The 27940-nt window shown below is 44.1% G+C and overlaps 1 protein-coding gene across 1 annotated transcript; it reads right to left on the bottom strand.

Moving 5' to 3' along the window:
* Window positions 1-931: 931 nt before the first annotated feature.
* Window positions 932-27940, bottom strand: LOC105933363 (galectin-related protein B). Its single transcript, XM_012872854.3, has 5 exons — window positions 27340-27940; window positions 26750-26842; window positions 26559-26647; window positions 25078-25264; window positions 932-6100 (listed from the first exon to the last, which is right to left on the bottom strand). Exons 1-5 carry the CDS (start codon window positions 27370-27372, stop codon window positions 5957-5959), a joined length of 546 nt encoding a protein of 181 aa, XP_012728308.1. The 5' UTR covers window positions 27373-27940; the 3' UTR covers window positions 932-5956.

The following is a 27940-nucleotide window of genomic DNA, read 5'->3' on the forward strand; positions in this document are numbered from 1 at the left end:
CTTCACATTTACAGAAAATCTCAAAGTACAATACTGTTATAAAAGTAATAATTTACAATGATAAAAGGAACATTAAAACACAGATAAAAGTATGGATACAAAGAAAAAGAAAAATGGAACAAGGTAATTAGAGGTCATTAAATAAATTGGGTAAGAATGAAGGTTTTCGAAATTAAAGGCACTCACAGTCAGTGGAGACGGCGTTTCAGGGCGTGCACACTTATGCAGCCAGTCTATTGGTCCTTTGTTTTTGTTTTTCAGATTAATTGTAGAAGATGCGACACACGTTATGTACACTTCAGAGCCGCTGAAAGACTAGTTTGTGTCCCTGCAGAATAAAGGTGCATTCACACCAAGCGCGAACAAGGCAACTATCGCGTTGACCACCTGCCCCTGGTCGCTTGACATTTTGCCTCTCTCTCTCTCTCGCAAACAGTCCGCACTAATTATACGCTGACGATGCAGCCGATTTCCCCCACTGCTTCCTTCACAAATAAGAGTATCTACTTGCCACCGGTTCCTCTCGTCCGTTTAACTCACCAGGAGGGAGATGGATTTTAAAGTGGAAAGCCGAACAAGGGTGTCTGTGTCTCCGGTGAGTTTGGCGAGTACCTCCATCTGTCCAGGACCCAGTATGGGGAGCTGCTGCCCGGCATCAGGGGACCGATCAGCCTTTTGGGACGCGAACGAAAAAACAGGTGTCTTTGGGGAATAAATCCATCATTGCTCAATAGAAATATAGCCTAATTGTGCTGTCTAAATATGTAACATATAAAACATTTTCATCGCCAACCGTTGATTCGCTCCAGTCGCCTTGTTCAGGTCCGGCGTGAACACACCTCTAAGTACTGATTTTCCTTGCTAGTCTCAGTTACGCATTCATTTTCATTTCACTGTGAAACTGAAGGAATTGAAAGAGCAAGTCAGTGGGTACGTTTAGCATGAGAAGTTTATTTGCTTGCAAAGTGAATGTTTTTAACCAAAGCAGGAGGAGAGGGGAAACAATGCTGTTGAATCTTCACTGAAACACAGCCGAGACAAGAAATTGAGGTTCCATCTCAAATAGTTTCAGGAATGTTGCATGGTGGGAAGGTAAGTGCTTCTGCCATATAATCACACACTCAGACAGCTGCTCCAAAAGCCATCAGGATGCATGATCAGATCAAACAGACATTCAGGAGATGAAAGTCCCATCAGTTAAACCACCTGGGGACGGCCAACTCTTCGTAGGTTAATCTTAATACATTAAAGTCGTTTAAACCAATACTCCCCCTCCAAAGAAAAAAAGCTGAATGGTTGTACAAACTGGAGATTGGAACTTCTCAATATGCCTTTATTTGAACAGCATAGAGCAGACTCATCGCTAACACACATGATCCCGAAAGTTACACAGAAATAACTTAATAGAAAATGACCTGTACAAGCACACGATACATTAGAAAGAGATCAGGCCTACGTCTACTAGGAGGACACGTTGTAAATAAATGGGATTACACATTTCAGAGCAAATATAGATTGAATTAGTTCTTAGCTGGGATTTCTTCACCCTAATCCTTTAGTTTGTCATGTCCGAGTGTACACTGGAATAGGGTGTTTTTAATCATACTCGTTAACAAAACAGGCCACATAAAAAAAAAAAAACAGAAAGCACTGAATAGTGGAAGAAAAATAAACAGCATGCTTTACTAAGGGGAGTGGGGAGGAGGGCACCAGTTAACCTTTGTCTGTAATAACATGTAACTCATTTATAATGGAAAAATAATGAAAAAATAAATCCCCTGAGGCCACGCCCACCAGTATCTGCATCTAAAGTCCAATGATAGGGTATTACACAGATCAACTTAAAACTTTTGCAATAGATTGCGGATTTTATCCCCGAACAGAGGAGCAGAGCTGGGGAAAACGCTTCTGGTGGTAATAGAGGCTGGGTTGAGTTAATCCAGTTACAATCAGAGAGAGACATTCAATCCTTCGGTTACATTTTTAAAAAGTTTTTTTTTTTTTTTTAGAGCAAATAATGGGACAGTGTGGAGTTACAAAAGAGTTTACGTTCCAAAATTCATGGGATCATAAGGAGATCAACAAGTGGAAGTTGTTTAAGGAGAAAGAAGCTTTTCAAGCACATGTGCCAAACTGGGAGTCTTTAAGTTGACACTGATTTAAAAATGCAACAGAACAAAGAGGCAAAATTCAAGTACCCTTGGGTACATGCATATAATACCCAAGGGTATATATGCATGTACCAAGTTCTGCAGAAAAATTCATCAAATAGTACAACCTAGGCATGGGCTGGATACCAGCAGCAAAGTCCACCAAGGCTTTAAAAACCAAAGGTTCTCCTGAATGTCGTTCTTAATCGTTTAAAGCCCTTTAAATTAGATGCCTGGGAGTGGGCTGGAGTAGCAACAGTTCGTTTTGTCCGTAAAGAGCTTTGAGTTATAGTCTGCATCCCCTCCCCCACATGTTGCCGTGCACTGCGAGTCAGCCGGTTTAAAAGAAGGCTCTTACACTTTTTCCTCCCTTAAAAGAAAGCCAAGTTTAGTGGGCTTTTATTTGCCGATTCTCTGATTTCTTGGTTTTGAAATCAGATGAACAAGAAATTCCTTTGATATTAATTAACCTGTAATAATATATTACTTTATCTAGCAGCAGTAGGAACAATTGTTGCTTTTCTATTTTAAATAAAAAGCATCCAATCATGGTAGACATTTGTATGCCATGGAGTATTTTGCATTACTTTTATACTGTGAGAATCTGATACTGGCCCATGCCTAGTAGAGCCCACAATATTCCACCCCCTGCCAAAAAAACAAACAAAACAAAAAAAAACACCTGGACTGAGTTTAACTGTACTGTAACTAGCTGAAACTCCCAGCTGAAAAAGCTTGATATAAACACAGCGCTGCCTGGTTTGAGGCCTGCAATTCCCCAATTGTTTATCTCCCTCCCCCATGATTCCTGCAGCCGTCTACTCTGCAAACTGGACGACGGCTGAGGACCCACACACGAGAAGGAAGTTAACGCACATCTACCACCGACACCTACTGCCGAGTCACTCTTACCCATCACATAGACCATAATAAACATGTTGAGACAATAGTAATGCCAACAGTCATTAGTCAGAAACAACAAAAAGGAAAGTACACCACCATTAATGCACAATTACACATCATGTGTACTGATTGGATCTGATGCAACACTGAAGCCTGTGAGGTTTCAAAGGGACCTCTCAGCACACTTGCATACCACACTACACACGCTTCCTGTTTGTTTCTGAATCAAACGAGTGCCTGCAAGCGAAGAACAAGGACAGAACTCAGGAAGACCCGGTTCAGACCACCCATGGCAAAGAGACGCTCTGCCTCGGGGCAGCCGTTGGTACGGCAGCAGTGTTATTGCTACGTTAAGGAGAGAAGGAACAGTTGGGGCATACATGGGTTCACACAGACTTCTTCACGTTTTGAGGACGCTGCATGAATAAAAAAAGAAAAAAGTATGGTGGCTGAAATTCCAGGCAGTGAAGTCAGCGCACCAGTTATGCACCGTTGTCATGGCTTTCTCCAAATTCACAGCAGCAATGATGGAACAACCTTTGAATCTCTAGTAATCAACATGGAGTTATCCAGATAGTGTACAAAGGCAGATTTGTGCAAATTTGTTTCTCTTAAAATGTTAGACAAAAAAAAAAAAAAAAAAAACAGTTCAGTTGTTCTGTCTGAAACTTAAAATAGTTCAATATCGATTAAACCAATCAGAATCAATTTCCCATCTGAACTTCCTTATCTAGTTTTTACCCACACCATAAATGAGGCTGTTTGACTTGGTAGTAAGTTACTAAATCTAATTTCATACATCAATTAATGAAATTGCAGCCAGATTATGAAAAGGTGTCTTGACTGATCCTCATGTGAGTCACCCAGACCAAATGTCATCCTTTAGATTATAAAAAGCCACACTCTCAGACTTGTGCTGCATTTGGAAGTCAGAGACTTTCCAGATTCCCCATTTAGAAACACAAGAATTCCCCCTGAAGTCACAGTTCCGACTTACAAAGTTGGAGGTATCCAACAGCTCCAGGTTCAGTAACTAATATTGTTGCTGTGCATATAAAACGTAGCGGACATTGCAGGGATAAACTTTCTGTATTCCGTTAAACCAGTGGCACACTGCTCTCTGTAATATCTGCATGTGAACATGTTCCTTTAGTGTTAGAACACATTTCATTACATTGTTTGCTTATAATCCTGATAATAGTCAAAACGTCAACAAATAGCCAATCCCACAGGTTTTCCTGACTTGCAACTAAGACTAAACTAGGTCATGGTGTCATTTCCGGGTCCGAGCTCCCAACTGGGAGACAAACTGGATGCAGCAATAATGCCAAACATTTTAAAGAGTCAATAAACTTGGTTAATCCCTTAGTTTCACAATGGCTGACAAGTTATGTGACATTGATCCACATTAAATCAGCATTTCCCATCCTGGAAGCCAAACGCCTCTACCCTCTCTGTGAAATTTCAGTTCATCTTATCTGATGAGGCTTTAGCAGGAAATTACAGCCCTGCAAATCTTAATGGAAGAGGAGTATTAGTAGCACCAACAAAACTTAAGACTTTTAGCAGTTTTACTATAAATAGTGCAGAGTTGTCCTAACGGAGGAAAAAAAAAAAGATCTCCTGCACACAGAGGAACAGTCAAAGTGACGGAGCTGTGCATTGCGTGGCAAAGATCACGTCATTAGTCGGACCTGTGAAGAAGCTGCCGATGGTGTTAAAGCTCTGCCTCGCCATGAGCTGGTGTGGAATGATTCAGCAAACCGAAATAAAAACAGAAATGGAAAACACAAAAGTTCATGACCCATGACATCACCAGCCACACTGCAAAACATTTTTAAATTAATTATTTACATCGTCTATACAACTATGGAAACATGCACTTCATACATTCAGAGTACCGCCAAAGATGTGACCCTGCTTTCAAGCTAGCTACCGGGTTTGAAGGGTTTCTTTCAAATAAAACAAGAACGCGGTTTGTACAACATGTTAGCACACCGTCATGAATACAAAGCCATCCAGAGTACCAGCTAAACCAGTCAGAAAATAAGTTACTTCAACAGGATTTTCAGCTTCCTATCTGCAGGAGTCGCTAAAGTCGCAGGAAGGTGCCTGCAAGCGAGGCACACAATATGGGACATCTCAATATAATCCTCCTGTTTGGGTATTTAGGTCGGCGAAGCTGCAGCACATCAACGTGTAATCTGGGATGCACCTTATGGAGAGCAGAGGGGTTGAAAGTGCATCGGCAGAAAGTAGTTAACAGGGTATAAAGTTTTAGTTCTGCAGCGATAAAACTAAACTTGAACTGGAACATCTCCAGCTTTGGAAAATCAAATTCAATCAGGCTGTATTTTGACTGATGTCAGTTTTAGCTGGTATGAGACGCGTTTTCAGGACTTCCAGTAAATCTGCTTGAATCAGTTGTGTAGATTTTGTCTGAAGAAAGTTTTCTGTGTGCACAAAGCATCTTTGAAAATCATAATCAACTAATTTTTCCAACCTTAAACTCAATATTTCTTTTTAGCTCATGATATAGTTCCTCCTGAGTAATCTAGTCTAAATGTTTACTTTTAATTATTGTCATGAAGGATTTAGGTTTTATAGAACAGCTCTGAGATTTAGCGATTATAAAAAGTGGAAACAACGACAAAATATTAGCAGAAATGTTCATCATGTCCCGATGAGAAAAAATAAAAACTAAAAAAAAGCAGGAAAACCCTAAACGGACCTCTCTGGAGAGCTTTTTTTTTTCCTCCTCTCATGTGGAATGCTGCTGCAGCGCTGCCTGTCAGCTTACCGGTGATGATGTAATACGCGAGTGTGTGTGAGCGGTCATTTGTGATCAAGTCTTTGCTTCACACACACACAGAAACTCCTACAAGTTGGAAGAGCAGGGAAGTTTAACCGAGCTTGGTGATCTGTAGATCTCCTTGTATCCGTACTGTGTCGATAGAGGGCAAGGATTTTACTTTGTGATAAAAGTCAAAGAGCTGGTGTCCGTCCACGAATATCCGGAAGCGCTGGTGCTCGCAGTGGATCTCAATCTGCAGCAAAGGAGGAAAGAAAAATAAATATGTCAGATTTTGAAGAAAAAAATTTTATAAAATTATTCAAGCTATATTTTTGGAAATTTCATTTAAGGCTAAAACAAAGACAACTAATGGTAAAATGATTTTCTACCAAGTTCAGTCAGACATCTTACTCAAAAAGCCACATATCGTGTCTTCCTTTAAACTATGGAGTAAGATAGCTCTCAAAAAGCTGTGTGCGTGATTATAATTGCTATTCATATATGTAGGTCAACACAAAATACTGTATAAAAAATTCTGCTGTCATATGTGCGAGTCTGAGAAACTGCCTGGATTCGGATTGTTTTATTGTGTGAATCTAAAAGCTGTGAGTACAAAGTCTTGTAAAAACAACTTATTTCTACGACAACAAAGCTTTCACTGCTGTGGACACAAATTAAAATTTGTGACGTTAAAATGACGTCGCAGGAGAGTAATCGAATGAGAAGGGTGCCTCTGCAGTGCTTAAGTGGGTGTTTCTTGTGGTGTGGGAGGAGTTTGTGTAAGAAGAAGAAATCATTATTGTCATTGCAATTGTACATTTGAAGGAAATGTGTCTTCTCCATTTAACCCATCCCTTATGGAGCAGTGGGCAGCTATTAAAGCACTGGGGTCTAGGGGTCTTGTTCAGAGACCCACAGTGGCAGTCTGTGGGGATCGAAGTGGGTACTCGCAACCTTCTCAGGTTGCTCTAATCACTACGCCACCACTCCTCACAAAATAAGACATGACTGGTTTGATTGACAATTTTGGGTCGAGTTTTAAGATGAGTTGACGGTCGACTGTGATTACTTTCTTCCTCGTACTCCCCAAGAGCAGCCAAAACAGTCACCAACTAGTGCTAGCTAACACGCTACATAAGGCTAAGATACTTTTAAAATATGTTTGATTTATTATACCGAATTTATTAACCTACACCACTCACTTCAACTCTGTCGCCGTCACACAGTCTAGACTCTCAACAAATAGTCACAAGCACCAAGAGGTCACCAGCTGTGTCTGCTCACTAGCCTAGTGTTGTGCCAGTTCAGACGTGACAGAAAGCGGGCATCAATTCGGGACGTAACGGACTGCGTTACCCATGATGCAATGTGGTCAAAATGGCCACCAACTCATGTAGTTCATACGTGACAAAAGCTGCATCAATTCGGGACGTAACGGACTACGTTACCCATGATGCAATGTGGTCAAAATGGCCACCAACTCATGTGGTCAAAATGGCCACCAACTCCCATCACGCAACACGGCAAAATGGCCGCCGATCAAGATAAGGTTGCTATGATGATGGCTATAAAAGCCGATCACCCACGACCATCTTTCTTCTTCCCTGGCTGTTAGCCAACCCGAGAAGACACGCACAGCTGATTCCGTTGGGGTGATTCCCACGCCACGTGTTCGATTGCTCGCTGGACCGAGATTTTTCGACGCAACGGTTATTCCCTGCTTTATAACAGGAGGTCGACTTAAATAAGTACTTTTAAATTCCCTCTGATCAAAAGACTGAGAGACGCCGCATCTCCCACTGATCGAAGAGGACCCCGCTTTGTCTGGCCAACAAAGCGACCGAACCCGGAGGAAGAAACGAAGCAGCTTCTTCCCCGTCCCGCTGCAGCCTGTGGACAACTGCGCTCGTCGAAGCGCGTCCAGAAAGCCACACTCGGAGCGTTCCGGACCAGCCCCGAGGCATCTCAAAGTAACGGACTCTCCCCTTTTATTTCTGTCTCACCAACAGGGTGTTTAGAAGTGCCTGGGCAGGCGGTAGAACTTTGTAGGTGTTGGTTAATGCTTTTATTCCACGACGAAGTTGGAATTATTTTGCTGAACATTTTCTTTGTATGTGCATGCATTTTACAATTGATTTGCTGTGTTGATTTGTGATCCATTAAGAACCCCGCCGTGGGTTGCCGCTTTATTCCTTCCTATCTTCTTCCCTGCTTCCCCCTTCTCTCTCTTTCTTTCGCTTCTTATCAGTTTAATTTCTTTGTCCGAGCTCAAGTCGCGGGCTTTGCTTTAAACTCCCAGTTAGCTGCTCCCCCTCTCGAAGCGAGGCATTATCCTATCAGCGTAAGCGTGGTTACGTCATTAGGACCTCCCCTCATACGTCATCGTAGCAGCCATCTTGGGAGGGTCACGTGTATCTGAACTGTAGGTAGCTTAGCTGAACTAGCTTTGTGTAAGACATCAAAGCGTCCAGTGAGATTCCCGAAGCTGTTCTGTCTGTCAATGCTGATACGTGAAATGCCGGTGTTTCGAGGGCGGTGTTAAACAACTTTGAGTTAAGTTAAGATCTGCTAACCGCTCATTTTAATCCATTGTTTATTTTTGTTTTTGTTCTTTATTTCCACATATATATTTTGCATGTTAGTTTAGTAATGAGTAAGAATTCCAAAGTTGTTTGAATCAGAGAATTACTGTAACAGGGAATTGCTTTTGGTTCAATAAAACCAACCACTGCGGAATAGACATTGTTTTGTGTTCAGTCCAATTCACAGTTGCCTGGTTATTCAGAAATCAGAGCTAACCTCCTTTGGAGTTAACATCTGATATTAATACAGAGACAATATCATTGGATGGTGATAAGGAATAAGGATTTAAACTCTAATTGCAGTTACATTGGGGTTCTCACAGCCTGCTGGATAAACCTGGTCGGTTAACAGTCCGACCTGATCATTTATTCCAGCATAAATGAGTTCATAACAGCAAGTTAACTAATGCATTAGTGGTATAAATACTTATAAGCTTATAGCTAACATCACCACCATTTGAACTATATTTGTTATAGCGAAATTTTGAGTTGAATGATTTATTATTTAAATTATAATACCAAATTATAATTAATAATAATAATAATCATATTCAACCAGCTTATGGCATAGCATAAATTGGCTTTTCCCGGTGTGGGCTGGAGTCTACTTATTGGCGTTCCTTTAGACTAAATCGAATAACCAGCAACTTATGAATTGAATGAACACAATCCATATTCCAGCATTTTGACTGCTCACCTTGCCAAAAGGACTATTCAGTCATAATTGATTAAGGAGGTATCATTACTAAATATATACGTGTTTGTGGTGGTTTGAGGTTGTTAACCTGAGGTTTGAATATTGATTTCTGGACTGGAAGTCAGCTAGATTGAAATACACAGCAGCCAGCGTCTGCTACTTGTCAATCAGTCTGTGTCGTGTTCTGCTTTGAAAAAAGAGACCTTGCCTCCATCTGGTGGCCAGGATAGGTAGTTGCAGTCACGGTTTTAAAGACAGCTTAGATCGCTCAGTGTCCCGGAGGGACAGTTTTGAAAGTCAGTTTCTTTAAACTTACCTTACGGTTCCGCCCTTTTGTCTTCTTTAATTTTATTTTATTCATATATATTTTTTTTTCTCCTTTATCCCCTTCTGCTCATCATAAGTGGTCAAAATTGAGCTGTGATTTTGAAACTAAGGTTGCAATTTAGCGGTTTTTAACTGTCATTCTTTGCCACCTGTGAAGCTCCAAAACACTTTGCTATTTTCCACACATGTGTAGAGCACCTGTTCTGAAATAACTTACATCACAAACAAAGCCACAGCTTTATCATTTAATTACCGGCCGAAAGGTTAGTGGTCCATGTCACTCAAAGTTAATTTTCTCAAAGTTAAACAAGCATATTAACCGTTCCTAAAACTAAGGAGTTGTAAGTCTAATTACAGCCTAATTAAACGCACGTATTTGAATCCACTTACTGCAGGTAAAGTGAGTCATAGTGCGTGTTTGCTGTTAACAGTCAAAGTGAAGCCACTTAACAGTTGTTGTTAGCAGTTGTTGTTTAGCGCCGAGCTAAATTAAAGTGTATGCGTTGTTGCTTAGTGCTAAGCTAAAATACAGCGTTGTTATTTGTTGTCTGTCGTTTAGCGCTGAGCTAAACTACAGTGTTACTTGTTGTGTTGTTATCCATAGCTGACACAGAATGGATAGTGAAGATTCCTCAGTGTTTAGGTCTGAAGGAGCTGAAGGTCCAAACCATTCCATTGGAATGGAGGCCCAGGATGTCATTAGCTCACTGCTTAAAATGACACCGGACGAACAAACCCGTCTGAATCAGTTTAGCATAGAAGACTGTGAGAGGAGAATTCAGGAATTGGTGGAGGAGGTCCAGAGCAAACCTAAACATAGATTGGTAGCAGATGTTTTGGGTGAATTAACTGCGTTATACCACCGAAGGTTAACGCTAGAGACCGATCTGCGTAACAGAGAGGTTGAGATACGGATCGCAGCTGAGGAAAGAGTTAGGGAGCTAGAACAGAGAAGTGTTCAGGGCAGCTGTCATCCCACAGAGGAGCGAGAGGAGGATCGCATTAGCTTGCAGACAGAAGGATCTGAGTGTGAGAACTCCAAAGGAAAACATGGAGATCACACCTGGAGGACATTGGATGAACTGGGCCCCCAGACACCTTCTGAGTGAAGGGTAAGCGAAGGTCAGGACAGATATAGCAGTGTGATACGGAAAGAAATGCCTAAACAACTTAGGGTGGCAATCAGGACTGATCCACATGATGTAAATCATGGGAAAACACCTGCTTCCCACCTGACCCCTGACACGGTCCGCTGTGATCTTTTCCCCCCACCAGGGCGACGAGAGCACCGTTCCTGGGACACAGGTGAACCCCACTCCTCTGAACTGCGTCCACAGACAAGAGTTCATGACAGGGGGGGTCCCCCTGCGTCCCACGAACGGCCGCCGATGCCAGGTAGGTGGTCAGAACTGGAGCCTCCCTCCCACCGTGGTTACCACAGGCAAGAGTCGTCAGGAGAGGACTCAGATGGACCAGCTCCGATCCCTGAACAGGGACTGCGGATGCGTCAACTTGAGTCCCTGGCCCGAGACATAGAGCGTTTTGATCCTAGCAATACAGAATCCACCATTGATGACTATCTCAGAGAGGTAGAGCGCTGTCTGCTAGACTTATATAGCCCCTCAGCTCGAGAAAAGTTGAAGCTTATCTGGAAAACCACGTCCAGAAGTGTCCATGTTTTCATAGAAAGCCTCCCTCCAGCTACACGTGACCGTTATTCAGCTCTTTGTCAGGCTTTAAGAGAAGAATATTCGGCGTTTACAGACCCAGCTTCGGCCACTCTTGGAGCTTTTGCAATTCAGCACAAGAGAACTGAAGCACCAAAAGAGTACTACCGTCGCTTGCGGGCTGCTTACTTTCAGGGACGAAATGCTCCCGGCTTGGAGGAAGACCACACTTTCAAATCTTTGTTCCTCCATAATCTTCATGAAAGCGTGCGTTATGAGGTTACCATGCATTGTAGAACCAAGAAACTTACCATGCAGGAAATCAGGAAATACGCGCAGGTGGCATGGGAAACACGTGTCCGGCCCAACAAAGGAGCCGATAGTGATAAAAGGGTTCTGCAGATTCAAGCCGAACCAGAAAAGAGTTTAGGTCTGGAGGGACATGAGATGCCTCCCTTCAAACCTAAAACTAGATTTGGTCCTAAGAAGCAACATGGTTTTGAGCCGCAGCAGAAGAAAGCTTCCCAGGATAGGAGAGGTCAGCATGGCAGCATGGAAGGTGAGAGGTTTCAAAAATGGCACAGGCCGGATCCAGCTCGATACGGTAAGCAAACTGACAGGCCAGAAAGGTCGAAAAGCACACATGACAACAAAGGCTGGAACCTGCGCATAGAGGAGTCAATGAGAAAGGAGATGGAGGAGACTTTTCACAGGTTGCTAGCCGAAACAGTGCATCAGATCGCGCAGCAGCCGTCCCAGCCATCACCCAATCCTGCCGACCCTCCAGGTAAGCCAGGCCCAAAAACCCCGTCAGCATGACTAGGCGTGGACCAGGCTTCCCCTTCTAACAGAGTTTATCTGATTAAGTGGGGGAACCAACCGAAAATTCACCAACAGCCTTCTAAGATCCCATCAGCAGGTGATCAGAAAACCACTTTTCTAAGGTTTTTAGGTGAGCTAAACCATCATGAAAATGCACACCGCTTACACTGCTCGACAGTTATCGGAGGATGTGTAACTGCAAATGCTCTTTTAGACACGGGTTCCGAGATCAGTCTAATGTGCTCAGATTTGTTTGATGAGGTGACCAGAGCTATGGTGTCTCTTGGGAAACCGTTCCAGGTGGAGACCTGTAACGTGGGCATCACTAGCTACACTCAGGATCAGTCATGCATCACCAAACGGGCGTGGTTAGACATCACTTTCCGTGACATGACCCTGGTGCACCCCATCTACATATGTACTTTGGACACAGAACCTTTTCTTGTGGGTCAGGATCTGTTGAACAGGTTAGCCCCACTCATTGACTGCTATCATGGTCATCTTTGGGCCCAAGTGGGGACTCCCAAGCCCCTCACTTCTGGAAGTGGACTGCCCGTCCCCATCAACCAGGTGACATGCTCCGAGGAGCCCAAAGAACTCTTAGCACCATTTCTGCCTTCAACAGAGCCGATTTCCGATCAGAGAACTTCTCTCTGCAGCCACACACCTTTCCTCTGCTCACTTAAACACTCTGGAGTTGAACCCTATAACCCCAGAGTGGCTGAAGGTGTGCACCTGGAAAACACACTCATGCCAGATGTGCTGCTGGCTCTTTGGTCAGAGAATTCTGCGATCAGCAGAGATCTGTACAGCTCTCTGTGCCGTGAAAAGCCCCATCTGGCTGAAACAAAACACAGCCACTACCTGCTCTCAGCAGACTGGCCTCGCCGGCTTCTGAAAGCAACGGGGGTGTGCATACTTTATGCACAGATTGGCACAAGACAGGACTCTCCAGACACCGTGTTTACTTTTCCTTCCAGCATGATCCAAATCAGGCGACATGAAGCTCGGCCTGCTGGATCTATTTGTGGTGCAACGCTTGAAGCTGAAGGAAATCTGTTGGTGTATGCGACAGCAACCGACCCAACAGAACCAGCACCAAATCAACCAGGAGACCGGGACTCACCCACTGAGCCCTACCCTGGTTTCGAAACAGAAATTATGCAACAGCTGGAAAAAGCTGATGCACTGACCACTGAAACAGAGGAAATGGCACTTAAGGAGCTGTTTTATGAGTTTCAGACCATTCAGCCCAAAGATTCAAACGAACTTGGGATCACATTGACACACGTCCATGACTCACCAGTAGGAGAACACAAAAGCTGCAAAGCTAATCTGAAAACTCCCCAACGGGTGACGTCCCGGCCTTCAACGGCCCAGGAGTATGTACAAGGCTGCTTAACCTGCAGCCAGTTACAACCCACACGACCACTAAACCGAGCCCTGCTTCAGCAAAGGGGGGTTATATTTCCGTGGTCACATTTGCAGACTGACTGGATCGGTCCAGTCCCCGAATCGTTAAGAGATAACAAATATCTTTTGACAATAACAGGCAGTTTCACAGAATGGTTCGAATGTTTGCCGGCACCGAATGACACCGCTGTCACCACAGCAGCCCTGCTGCTAAATCACGTTTTCAGCCGGTGGGACCTTCCCCTGTCCATCGACTCGGACAGAGGAACGTCAAACATTATGACCGTGCTTTTTGACATGTTGGGCGTGGAAGTTAAATTCCACATTCCCTACCACCCACAGTCATCCGGACAGGTGGAGCGAATGAACTGCACCGTGGTCAGCATGTCAAAGGAACATGCCAGCAGCCGTGACAGGGACCGGTACATAAAGCTTCCCCTGGTCCTAATGCTAATCCACTCTACCTCACCATGCTCCTCAGGGGTGACACTTTTCCAGATGATGACAGGAAGACAAAGGACACTTCCCCTGAATCTCATCTACCAACCCGAAGACGTCAGTGTGACAACCGTCTACACTGCACACCAGTGCGTCACTGACTTAAAAGACCGTCTCCGAACGACTTTCGCGTGGCCTCGAAAGAACCTAGAAGCCAGCGTGCAAAGTCCAGAGTACAAATGGGTTCATTCGAACCGAACTAAACCGTCCACCAAACTCTCCTCACAGGGAACGGAGCCTAACTCCGCCCCCGCCGAAGAGAACGATGCATAGCATTAAATAGGATAAGTGCATGTTCAATCAGGACACTTTAAACATGCACTAATAAAGCAAGTGTCCATACATAACTTCACGTCCATAATTTCACACTCAGCCATAACACCATGCATTGCTTTGGAAACGCTCACAGAAGTGGTAAAGAATGACATGATGTATACTCAGGTTGTTAGAGATTTAATGCAGGACCTCACTCGAGAGGTTAGCTCATCCATAAATAGCCTTGCTGAAGGACGGATTCCTCCGTACCTGGTACCAATAGATTTGGTCGAAAAGGTTCTCAAATCTGCCTCTAGTGAAACACTGTAACCACCGCAAACACACCTGGCGTACAGCCTAGGTAGTGCAATTCCAATATTTGTAAATCCTGACAACTTGGAGATAGGATTTATGCTAAACCTTCCCATCATTGAAAGAGCTAATGTGTATAGGTTTGAATCAGTATTGAATGTCGGTTTTTGGCAAGGTGAGACCCACGTACACCTACAAACTCCCTCAATATTGGCCTATCATGATGCTGACCCCAAACTTTATTTAGTCACTAATTTGGATTTGTGTACCAAAACCAAAGACATCCACTGGGTATGCCCAAGCAACCCATTTATCAGAGACGTTACCAATTACCTGTGTGGTCTAATGAATCTCCTGAACAAAACTGTCAGGCTAGAATGACCCTTAAAGATGCAGGTGTGGAAACCAAAATTGAGCGGGCAGGTAACCGCTGGCTCGTTAGCACCCCAGAGGCAGAAGCCCTGTTATCCTACGAGCAGCACGACACAGTTACTAGACTCAAACTGCCCAACCAAACCATTTTCTGTTCCCCACCTCAAGGCGCTGTAGTCCACATTGGAAACATGGTTCTGCATCACCTTGACGTTGACAAATATGACTCAGAGATTGAAATAATAGATGTCTTTAAGGGATACAATTTCAGCATTGATGTCGGCATTGAAAGACAGCTTTTACTTGCAGGCACCCAGCTGATTAAATTCAGTCTCACTCCATCAGAGTTGAGCTCGGTCCCTCTGCTTCGCTTCCCCAGAGCTACAGAGTCGACCGACACTCACATTATGACCATTATTGTGGTTCTCCTTGTATTTGGATGGGCCATCACTACCGCGATGGCGTATGCAGCATACAAGCAGATCAAACAGTTGCAAACCAGGATTGACGCCCTCACCTTTGTCGCTCCCAGGTTCGTAGCACCAGCTCCTTGAAGGCCATAAGCTGATTAGACTACGAACCGCTGTCTCTTTCCTTTCCCTTTTTCCCTCTCTCCTTTCTTTGGTTCAAAGTTCAAACCTGACGACCAATGAATGTATTGACAATGGTGATTGTGAAGTTTGCATTTCTTTTTTTTTTTTTTTTTTTATATTTTTTTTATTATTACTTTATTGTTGCCTTATTAGCCAATAGAAATGACTAGCTATAGCTTAGTCCTGCCCAGGCTAGGTCACTGACCCAGGCACAATGAATGCTTTGTTTTTCCTCCTCTTGGATGATGAACTGAACTGCATGAATCCCAATGGGCTACTAGAAAGACTATTAGGTTGTTCCACTCATGCACAACGGATTTTCGTCACGCCAGAATGGACTTGGTTGTAGCTTTAAAGACTGTGACCAGCATCCCACTCTTCAAAGCTAAAGGGGGGTATGTTGTGCCAGTTCAGACGTGACAGAAAGCGGGCATCAATTCGGGACGTAACGGACTGCGTTACCCATGATGCAATGTGGTCAAAATGGCCACCAACTCATGTAGTTCATACGTGACAAAAGCTGCATCAATTCGGGACGTAACGGACTACGTTACCCATGATGCAATGTGGTCAAAATGGCCACCAACTCATGTGGTCAAAATGGCCACCAACTCCCATCACGCAACACGGCAAAATGGCCGCCGATCAAGATAAGGTTGCTATGATGATGGCTATAAAAGCCGATCACCCACGACCATCTTTCTTCTTCCCTGGCTGTTAGCCAACCCGAGAAGACACGCACAGCTGATTCCGTTGGGGTGATTCCCACGCCACGTGTTCGATTGCTCGCTGGACCGAGATTTTTCGACGCAACGGTTATTCCCTGCTTTATAACAGGAGGTCGACTTAAATAAGTACTTTTAAATTCCCTCTGATCAAAAGACTGAGAGACGCCGCATCTCCCACTGATCGAAGAGGACCCCGCTTTGTCTGGCCAACAAAGCGACCGAACCCGGAGGAAGAAACGAAGCAGCTTCTTCCCCGTCCCGCTGCAGCCTGTGGACAACTGCGCTCGTCGAAGCGCGTCCAGAAAGCCACACTCGGAGCGTTCCGGACCAGCCCCGAGGCATCTCAAAGTAACGGACTCTCCCCTTTTATTTCTGTCTCACCAACAGGGTGTTTAGAAGTGCCTGGGCAGGCGGTAGAACTTTGTAGGTGTTGGTTAATGCTTTTATTCCACGACGAAGTTGGAATTATTTTGCTGAACATTTTCTTTGTATGTGCATGCATTTTACAATTGATTTGCTGTGTTGATTTGTGATCCATTAAGAACCCCGCCGTGGGTTGCCGCTTTATTCCTTCCTATCTTCTTCCCTGCTTCCCCCTTCTCTCTCTTTCTTTCGCTTCTTATCAGTTTAATTTCTTTGTCCGAGCTCAAGTCGCGGGCTTTGCTTTAAACTCCCAGTTAGCTGCTCCCCCTCTCGAAGCGAGGCATTATCCTATCAGCGTAAGCGTGGTTACGTCATTAGGACCTCCCCTCATACGTCATCGTAGCAGCCATCTTGGGAGGGTCACGTGTATCTGAACTGTAGGTAGCTTAGCTGAACTAGCTTTGTGTAAGACATCAAAGCGTCCAGTGAGATTCCCGAAGCTGTTCTGTCTGTCAATGCTGATACGTGAAATGCCGGTGTTTCGAGGGCGGTGTTAAACAACTTTGAGTTAAGTTAAGATCTGCTAACCGCTCATTTTAATCCATTGTTTATTTTTGTTTTTGTTCTTTATTTCCACATATATATTTTGCATGTTAGTTTAGTAATGAGTAAGAATTCCAAAGTTGTTTGAATCAGAGAATTACTGTAACAGGGAATTGCTTTTGGTTCAATAAAACCAACCACTGCGGAATAGACATTGTTTTGTGTTCAGTCCAATTCACAGTTGCCTGGTTATTCAGAAATCAGAGCTAACCTCCTTTGGAGTTAACATCTGATATTAATACAGAGACAATATCATTGGATGGTGATAAGGAATAAGGATTTAAACTCTAATTGCAGTTACATTGGGGTTCTCACAGCCTGCTGGATAAACCTGGTCGGTTAACAGTCCGACCTGATCATTTATTCCAGCATAAATGAGTTCATAACAGCAAGTTAACTAATGCATTAGTGGTATAAATACTTATAAGCTTATAGCTAACATCACCACCATTTGAACTATATTTGTTATAGCGAAATTTTGAGTTGAATGATTTATTATTTAAATTATAATACCAAATTATAATTAATAATAATAATAATCATATTCAACCAGCTTATGGCATAGCACTAGCAATTAGCCACCATGCTAAATCAGGCTACTGTTTAGGAGTTTGCACAAAGCTCTGTCAGCATACCTACTTCTAGCCAGTCCTTAAAATTGTATTATGCCGGTTTGTCCACAAACTTTAACCGTACCACCACAGTTATACTACGGTCAAACCAGACCTCTCAACTTTGATCAAAAGTTAAGAGTGAGATTATGCTCATTTTGGGGGCGGGGCTTGTTTGGGGCGGGGCTAACCGGACCCTGGAAGAGCCGGTGGAGTCAACCACAGACATGAATACGTAGACGCTGCGTCCTCGGGTGAGAGGCGTGCCGACAGAGCGGCCATCTTAGGTCAGACCTAGCTGCAGCCAGACAGAATACAAGTCAATTCAGAAAAATTTACTTTATGTTTTCAGACACTCTGAATCCGGTGAATTCTCACCCGATTTCCAGATAAATCAACTGACTGAAACGTCACCCCTTTAGGGGCTACATGGGACCAATTGATTGAATTAAATTATTGTCTAACTTAATATATAATTTCGATTTTGTATTGAAAGTAAGCAAACTTCCAGAGCTACGTCCCAGGAAGCCCGACTTTTACTCCGCTTATGGGTGCGCAAATAAAAGGATAGGCCTACTAGAAACCAGATCCTGGGGAATTACCTTCCATAAGTAAGATTTTATGATAGATAATCCCCATGCTTTACAGTCACAGTTTTTCCGGCATAAACACAATATGTGCTAATGGGTAGCAGGGATGGAAGTAGAGAAAAGTACATTAAACACCAAAAACAAACAAAATGGTCCTAAATTACTGGATAGACATGATTTGTGGTGGGGGGGGGGGGGGGGGGGATATTATACAGTTTTTGCTATGATTTTGTAATGTATTTGATTCTTAGATGCGTTAGGTTTTTTGTTGATTTATTTCCCCCCAGATTGCGGTTTGTAATATATAATTTTTAAATGCTGTTATGAGCACCTCTGCTCTCACTTGTCTGTATATAGTTTTGGTCCTATGTGGATCAGTGCTGTTGTCTGTAGATCTGTGTATATAGCCTATACATACAGTATATATATATATATATATATATATACATATATATACATATATATACATATACATACATACATACATACATACATACATACATACATACATACATACATACATACATACATACATACATACATACATACATACATACATATATATATATTGGAAGAAAGAGAGAGAAATTTATGTGTGTATAAATTGTGTGTATATTAGATTAATATATAACTGCAAAATATGTAAGTGCATGTACATTTTTCATCCAGTTTGACTTAAACTTAAATAGTTTTGGTTCTGAATAAATATATGTAATCTGTCTGAAATGTCACGAGCATTGTGAACATATGATTAAAATGAGATCTGAGCTGCCTCCTATTCATTTTGACAGCAGATGTCTGATCTGTGGTCTGACCCAAGATGGCCGCCCTGTAGGCACGTCGGCCCAGCGGCCGGCAGCGTACAATGGGGCGTCTACGTATATGATGTCTATGGAGTCAACTCCATCTCATTTTTATCCCACCAGACATTGAAGTAGACATTACTTTTCATTACTTTTGTTAAAGAGATAAAGAGACGTATTAATACTTTATTCTTCAGTTAATGGATTAAAACACAAAAACACACATTTGTTCAAATAATACTGAATAAAAATAAGTAGTTTTAAGTTATTGAACGAATTATTACAGTGTTAAACATTCATCTATGGGTTGTTTATCATTGTAAATCTATAACCTGATTGGTGAATCAGACTGAGTTTCATCAAGCCTTTATGATCCCCTCAGCAGTAACACTGAAGCACACAGAGGTTCCCGCTGCGTCTTTACGCACGATCCAGCTGCTAATATCTCCCTCCTTTCAGCTCAATGCACTTCTAGACTGTTACAGTTTATAACATTCTCATCACCTTTCACAGCGACAGGTTTCTCAGTCAGTCGCCGCGCTGACCAGACAAATCTCTATTGCTCTCGTCAGTGCGCTCAGAGCGCACTGACGCCCAGAAAGCACCTGCTCTGAGGGAAAGGAGGGGAGGGAGAGGAGCAAGCGTGGAGGCACAGAAATACGGTGCATGTAGTTAAAAAATGCAGAATTAATAAAAACGAAACTTATAAACTGACCAAGTGGCGTTTTAAACTGCATCTGGTTAGCAGAACTGTTTTTATGATCAGCGTGCAGCCATGACTGGTTCTGAATGGACCGGTCATCTGGCAGCAGCTCTCCCCCCCCCCCTCCCCTCCTGTGTACGCGGTACAGGACCTTACCGGCTCACTTTCACCACTGTTAAGACTAAAATTATTCATAACTCTGATCACTCCTCCTGCTGCTCTGTTAAAAAGAACTGCAGCAGGAATTACTGATGGCCACAAGCTGTGAAAGAAGCTGAAACAGCTCAGCAGAAGGCGGAGTTTTGTCGTCCGCAGCCCAGATGGGCTTTGTGATTTTTATGCGTGAGAAATTCCATGTTTGCGTGTGAAATGTCATGTGTTGCGTGTGAGCGTGTGGAGTTAGTGAAATGCGTGTGTCACACGGTCAATGCGTGAGAGTTGAGAGCACTGGTCAAACTATAAGCCCAGTGGACCTTCCCATGGCTTCCCAGTCAGTTAGCGTCGCACACAGTGACTTACTGACGCTTTTTAAATAAACTTTCCCAATATGTCACATCACAACCATAAACTACAATGCGTTTTATTGCAATGGTAGGTGATAGACCAACACAAAGTAGTGCATATTTGTGAAGTGAAAGGAAAATTATACATGGTTTTGAATCTTTGTACAATTGAGACAGAAAAATGTGTACATTTGTATTGTAGCATAAAAAAAAGAAAGAAAAAAAAGAATTGCCCATTACACAGCATTTACTTGTGTGTAATTAAGTTTCATTATAAATTCAGTTAAGTGCTTTGTAAGAAAACAGTGAACAAACAAAAAAAGAGCTTAAGGGCCCCAATCTTCCTTTCAGCAAGACAGCAACCCTAGACATACAGCCAGAGGTCTGATGGAATGGTTTAGATTAAAGCATATTAGTTATGTAATGTCCTTGTTAAAGCACAGAGCCAAATTTAATTGGGAATGCGTGGCTAAACTTAAAGTGTAACTCACTCCAATGTAAATACACAACTCGCCCCCAGAGACATTTTGAAAAATGCCACCACAGTGGGCAGTTCCAAGAAATGCAGCTAAGAGTGGGGATGAGTGGTGGGGGTTAAGCGGGGCTCGGGGCTGCGTTTAGGAAATTGGCGTGATGAAACATGGAGTGACCAGGCCAACATCTGGTGGTTTTGCCACAGATCGGTCTTTTGAGGTGGAGGATATTTCACCCCTTTTGTCACTGGAGTTTGAGGGAGGCTTTGGAGACCAGTGGGGCTGAGCCTCAGCTCGAGCCGCTGGCTCAACGCGCAGACTCAGCCATAACCGGAGCCAGCGCTCCCGAGGCTATCGAGGACAGAATGAGTGCAGTTTCTCAGTGGTAAAGTGACATTAGCAGCATCATTGCTGATATGGGCTAAGGTTAAAAGCATAATAAACACTGTCGATCAATGCTCCAAATGCTTGCAATAGGGGGTTTTCACTGACGTCACTGGCCAACTTCCGGTCCGCCATATTGGGTGGCACACTTCCTTATCTCTAGTTGTCGTACACGTATTATCGTATCGCGAATGGATAAGTACGCCAGCGGGCTAGAGCGACCAGATAAGGACGTATATCTGAGGAAATGTTCCGTGATCGACCATATGGACCCGTATGCCCTCCACGGTGCCTTGTTTAGCCGTAATCCTGATGCATTACCTGGTGTTCGGTGAAAACCCTCTGCACACTCTTGAGGAAATGAGAGCTTACAAGGGTCTAGAGGCTCACAACCAGTTCACATCTGGTTATGTACATCAAGGAAATCGCCATCATACGTGGACGGGTGAGTTTTAATAAGATGGTAAAAATGTAAACAATCCGACGCAAATGTGTTGCATGCTTCTGCGGTGGCTGGCGGCCGGCGGCGGGCGGTGCGCGAAGGCGCTTGGCTGCAAGGCCGATCGACGCCGCTCGCGGCTTTAATTATTTAAGCAGAACAATGACCAGTGCAAAATTAAGTTGTATTTACCGTATTGGCGCCGGTAGGAGCTGCAGATCATAAAGCCAGCAAACAGTGGGAACACAGCAACTCGTTCAAAGGTAAGCTGCGCTCGGACGGGCTCTGGTACATGCTAGTTTAGTAGCTGCTAACCGTTAGTGCTAACAACCACTCACGCATGTAATGTACTTTTAACTAGCTGCTATGTGTTTCAAACGTTTAGAACACACTCTCATTGACATCGGGATACTGTGGAAAGTTATGTTCGGTCGACTTACAGCCGCGATCCAAGCGAGCCGACGACTCTTTGTTATCTCTGTAACTCGTTCAAAGGTAAGCTGCGCTCAGACGGGTTAGCACATGCTAACCGTTAGTGCTAACAACCACTCACGCATGTAATGTACTTTTAACTAGCTGCTATGTGTTTCAAACGTTTAGAACACACTCTCATTGACATCGGGATACTGTGGAAAGTTATGATCGGTCGGCTTACAGCCGCGATCCAAGCGAGCCGACGACTCTTTGTTATCACTAACAGTTGTTCTCCGTGGTTGCGCCTCCAGGCAGGAAAGCGGTGGAAAATGAATCTGTTTCTATGTTTTTCCCATGGCGATCATGTGTTGCGCTGTTACAGCCCACAATACAGCAACGGTTTACCATGGTTGAAATCAAGTTAAGGTGAAATTAATCAAATTAAAACACGGCTGAGAGAGGGAGTACAGTATGCGGTAGTAATAGGCAGTAGAGGCGGCGGAGGCAGTCAACATGACAGCCGCGGAAAGTAATAAGTCATAACGCCCAAGCCCTATTATTAATATATTCTTCTTACGTGTTTTAAATACTTAACAGTTAATTACCTGTGACAAAGTGAGCACCGCAGACTCTGGCGTATTCCAGCTTAACACCGTCCAAATCGGACCTGGATATCCGTGTCAGCCATAGGTGACGGCGTTGTTCAGACAGCTGTTTTGTTTTTTCACACTGATTCACGATTACGGCTGGTAGGCGATAGAAAGAGCGTTGATCTCCACCTCCACGGGCCGTGCAACCAACCATTAAACACGTTTTCCCCATTGTTCACTTCCAATACTGCCTAAGGCGTCATACAATGCAGGTCAACGGTGCGAAACGACTGCCACCCAATATGGCGGACGGGCTGAGTAGTCACGTGAGCGTGACGTCAGCTGAAAACCCCCTATTCCAACTCCTGAGTCTGAGCCGCCACGGGAACGACGGGGCATATGTGTCTGACTGAGACGCTTTTATTCCCGAACGCAGGGCTCTGGTGACAAAAGCATGTACCCTTCGAACAATACGAAAATTCAACTGCAATAGCCACCATTCAACCCTTAAAAAGGGCAGCGCTAAGACTATTTTGAGACAAATACCATTGTGGACAGTCTTTAAGGGATATTCCATATGCTTATATGTCTGACTGTGTTTTTGCAGCAAACAAACAAGTTTTTAGAAAAGTAGTTCAACAGTTCTCTTTCTAGCTTTTTTTCCACCTCAGTCAGATATTCATTGTATTTTTTTCCTTCCAGACTCTAACTGAGACAGGGTTTTTTTGGACCAAAAATGGGCTTTTTTTTTCACTTCCACTTGTTCAGTTTGTTCAAAGACCCAAGAGATGCGTCACAAATGCAGAAAGTGCAGTTGTGACCAAATACAGCAATAAATACACAACCATACAAGGTTCACACACACACACACACTGGTAAACAACCCTGATCTGCTTAGACCAAAGGAAACCTGCCCTGCCGATGATAGGGCTGTTTCCATAACGGGATCAGAAGAAATGAGTCACGTCATTGTAAAAACCACAGCACATCATGCGTCTATCCACATGCCTCCAGTCTCTAGCTACTGACTGCGCTCCGACCACAAGCAACAATGCCTAATCAGAGAGATGGCAGTGAGTAGCTACATACAAAAATCATGTCTAAAGCCATCTTGTAAAGAAGAGGCCTGAAAATATTAATGCAGCCGCTCAGGAGAACGTTAAGCTGTTTAGGACAAACAGCTTATGGTATTTTTAGCTGATTGGGATGCAACATTCAGAACTTATTAGAGCGAAAAATAACGTGAATGAGCCAGCAGGTCCTGATCTCTTGTAGTTTGTGACGAGTCACAGCTGTTCACCCAGAGAGTCCTCCCTCCCTGCAGCGTTCACGCTTTATGTGAGCAGCTGATGCTATTTTGTCAACACACCACTGCACACATGCAGGCTGTCTTAGCACTAAACACATACGATGCTCCACAGTTCATCTACTGATTTTTATCCCCAGTTTTAATGCAGCAGGAACAGCAACATGTCTCAAATTAAAGAGCAAAGAAGCACCGATTAGAGATTGCCTGGCTGATGTCCGGCCACTGATTTTCAGAAATTTTATTTCATTTTCAGTGATAGAAATTACAAATTTTGAGCCAATATAGCTGATTCAGCTGTCTTTAGCATCGTATCTTAGTATGTTAACAGAATTAGTGCAGTTAGCCTTGCTAACATAAGTCTATGTTTACGCCCTGTTAAGTCAGGAGACCCGGGCTAACCAGGAATTTCCTAACTACTGCCAACACTTCTTCATCCAGCCTCTTCTGTCACAGATACGACTGGACGGTTTAAAACAGAGAAACTCTGCTGTAACACATCTTCCATCCTATTACCTGTTGAAATTTAAAATCACAGTTGTGGCAGCCGGAATATGAAGTCCAAAACTCCAAATGCCTCCAAGCAGAAAATACATCTTCCTTTCTAGAAGCTTTCGACAGTCTTCCTCTTTCCTCACATTTTTAAACACCTCACGGATACAGAAAAAAACTAAAGAGGAGGCTTCTTCCTTCAGTAACAACTTCCACACTGAAGAGGGTGGTTATCACAACCTGTTCGCGCTTATGAATGGTGCATTCAGTGGCCTTAAAAAATGTCAGACTTTTAGCTTCCAAAGTCAGAAACTTGGTGTGTTGAACTACTGAATACAGTACTACTGTGTTGAAAGTGTCTGGAAACTCCCAAATCTTATATACATATTCCCCACAAGCCACTCCTAGCCTTTTTATAAATATATATTAAAGGGGAGAGGATGAGATTTAGTAAGTTACAATATTTGAAAAATATATATATTTTTTAAGTCTAATTCCCTCACCTGGCTCTACCCCTCCACCCCACTATTTTTGTCTTCAGCACAATAAGCGCCTAAAATCTTGTTCTGTTTTTTGGTGTTTAACCCCACAATTATGACTCCCCCCCCCCCCATTCTGGCCACTCCCCTAACAGGTCTCTGGGAATACCTCTCCTTATGTCGAGACAGTAGTGCCAAATGGAGCACTTACCCTAAAGGGCTGGTCTGGGATGAAAGGAAAGTAGGCAGTGGATGCCTCCTCCTCCGTCCATTTTCCGGAGACGCGGGCGCAGCGCAGAAACTGCCGGTCGCTGAAGCGAGCGGTGAGTTTCAGGGCCACGTCGAACGGCAGCGCCTCCTTCTCTGAATCTCGCCCGCAGGTCAGGCTGACGTCGAAGCTGAGGAGACAAACAAGTTTGAGTTGGACAGGATGCTCAACAGGGAAACAGATGCTGAAAGTAGATCCAGAACTGGACAATTATGTTGGCACCTCCACTAAAGGTGTAAAAAAAAAAAAGCCAAAAATTTAATTTATCTTTTAATCTTTCTAGGTCATCCAGAGTCCTCTCTTCTCTCCAGCTCACCCCACGGGTTTTCTAAAGGATTCAGGTCTGAAATGTTGTTCCAAGAAGATACATTTTTGTTTGTCTTGTGTAGCGTTCTGTGTTGAGTTGGTCATTATATTTTGGATCAGTAGCCTGCTGAAAGACCCGGTTGATAATCCTTTTTCAGCTTACTGGTAGAGGCTTTAATTAAAATGTCCTGGTACTTAAAAAAAAAAAAGAGTCTATGCCATGCACTCTAACAAAGTTCTTTGAAGGAAGGAACTTTCCCGCAGCATCACAGATCCTCCACCGTGCGTAACAACGGACACAAGGTACTTTTCCATAGATCATCCTTCGTTTCACAGCAAACCCACACAGAGTTTATTTTTATTTCCTTGCATCATGCACTGAATGAGATTAGGCCACTCCAATAAAAGTTTAATTTATGGAAAGGATTTTTACTCATCTTTCCCAGTGGGGGCAATAAATGTGTCCACGTCTGTTGCTAATCTGGGATGAGACATATGAATAATTCTGCTGTTGCTGTGTAAGAGTAAAATGTGTGTGTATGTGTGTGTGGGTGTGTGTTAATTATGCATAATCCCTGATGCTACAGTTTCTGTTTATCCTTCCTCCCCTCCAGCTGTGCAGATCATGCATATTCAAGCATCTCATCCTTGCAGTAAAACTTTCCAAGAAGCAACAAAGAAAAGAGGGCCTGTTGGAGCAGCTCTTGTTTTTCACATGAACTTTTAACTTTTTGAATCTCCTGCCAGCAGCAGCAGCAGCAGCCTCTGAACAAGATGAGGTCATAAGGAGATTTTTTTCCCCCCAGATTCAGCACAAGTCTCCATGAAAGCTAAGGACACACCCAAACAAATCTGCCTCACTGGGGCTTCTTACTCCTCATATTTTCCCCTCCATTTCCTGTCCTCCCTGCTGGTGAGGGAACGCCCTGTCTCTGCATATTTAAAGCGCCACTGCCCACGCCTGATGAGGTGGCTTTGCAAGTTTGCCAAAGTAAAAAGAAAAAGGATCTTATCTAGGGATCAGTCAGTGCGCACAGACTTGCATTAGAATACCATACATGTCCAGAGATAAGGCTGAGCTGAGGACGCAGGCACTGCTTTGTGAGGCCTTATCTCACCTGTGTGGCTCCAGGTCGACAATGCCCATCACTATGATCTTCTTCCCTGGCCGCATTCCGCCGCGGATGCGTCCGCTGAAAGGCACAGTCTGTGCGCAAAAAACAAATAAACCGATCAATCATACACTGGCATGACGACGTCAACGCTCAAAGCCAGCCTCAAACAATGATACCGGGGGGACATTTCTTACCAGCAGACGGGATAAATCCTCCTTGTCCGGTGAGATCAGACCGGGGTTCCCCAGCGAGTCGTTCAGCGTGGGATCCTCGTCCACGTTCATGTTCTTGGAGAGATAACAGAACACAGATCAGGGAGCCTAAAACCGGGCAGGACTGGGGTCAGAGACCCACCGTGAGGCTGGAGGCCTGTGATCAATAATTCAGATTGTTGTAGCCTCGCATGCGGTTCGCAACAATGACGATGTGTGCCAGGTTTACCGGAGCCACTGTAGGTCAGCGAGCTCGTTATATGCAACAGCCTCCTGTTTGAGCGCCGTGCGTTCTAAAAGCACACACCCAGAGCTCCAGCTGAGCAGCCGGGCTGATTGCATGCCACCACAGCCAGATTGGATCTCCCCGTTTCCTCCCCGGCCCACAGATGGGTGATGGTTGGATGAAAGAGGAGTCCCTTTGCGCTCTGGCCGCTCAGCGCCCCGCGGTTACAACAATCGCTGTCCAGATAACGGTGCGCAACAACAACCAACCCCCACCCAATGCGCGCATGAACGCACTCCCATCCACCCCCGGCTTCGATTACTGATGTGGCTTTGGAAATACTCACTATTCCGTCCTTTTCTGCTGCCTGTACCGCCATCTTGAGCCGAAGAGCACAGGATGGGAGCCTGCCGCGGCGTGGGGAGCGTGGCGTGTCAGCGTCGTGGGACTTGCCTCAGGAGGATTTTCCCAGTTCCTGCGTCCCTCCGACGTCTGCTCCGGCCTCACCGCAGGGAGGGAGAAAGACCGCAGCCGCCTAGCAGGACATCTCCCCCTGCTTTACTGTCTGCCCCTAATGGGTGGATGTATGTGCTGACGTATGCTTTATAATAATTAGAGAGCAAAGCTTTAATCCCCGTCTGTTGGAGAGGGCTAATCATCGGACAGATCTTCCCCAAGCCTTCAGCCAATTAGGCGACGCGCTCTTTGGGCTGTTTTCGGTTTTGGCAGCGGGCTGGAGCTACAGTCCTGCAGGTTGTATCGGTTTATGAGCATCAGGCGCGGTCTGGATGTGGCACGGAGTGGGAGTGCACTTATTTTAAATGTCCGAACACTGCTGCGCGCATCAGATCAACAAGCTGCGCAAAGTGTGATCAAAATGCGCAAATGTGTGCACACAGGAAAGGCTTCCCACTAAGTAAAGCAAACAAAAATGCGTGGACTTTTTT

Source organism: Fundulus heteroclitus, chromosome 22, assembly GCF_011125445.2.
Source record: "Fundulus heteroclitus isolate FHET01 chromosome 22, MU-UCD_Fhet_4.1, whole genome shotgun sequence".
NCBI lineage: Eukaryota > Metazoa > Chordata > Actinopteri > Cyprinodontiformes > Fundulidae > Fundulus > Fundulus heteroclitus.

What these genes read in the sequence shown, in the direction of transcription:
- LOC105933363 (XM_012872854.3), bottom strand. Translation starts at nt 27,372, where the DNA reads ATGGCGGTACAGGCAGCAGAAAAGGACGGAATA. An exon ending in AGGATTTATCCCGTCTGCTG is followed by an intron (nt 26,648 to 26,749) that starts GTAAGAAATGTC and finishes TTTTGCGCACAG; the next exon opens with ACTGTGCCTTTCAGCGGACG. An exon ending in TCCCAGACCAGCCCTTTAGG is followed by an intron (nt 6,101 to 25,077) that starts GTAAGTGCTCCA and finishes CCTTTGCTGCAG; the next exon opens with ATTGAGATCCACTGCGAGCA.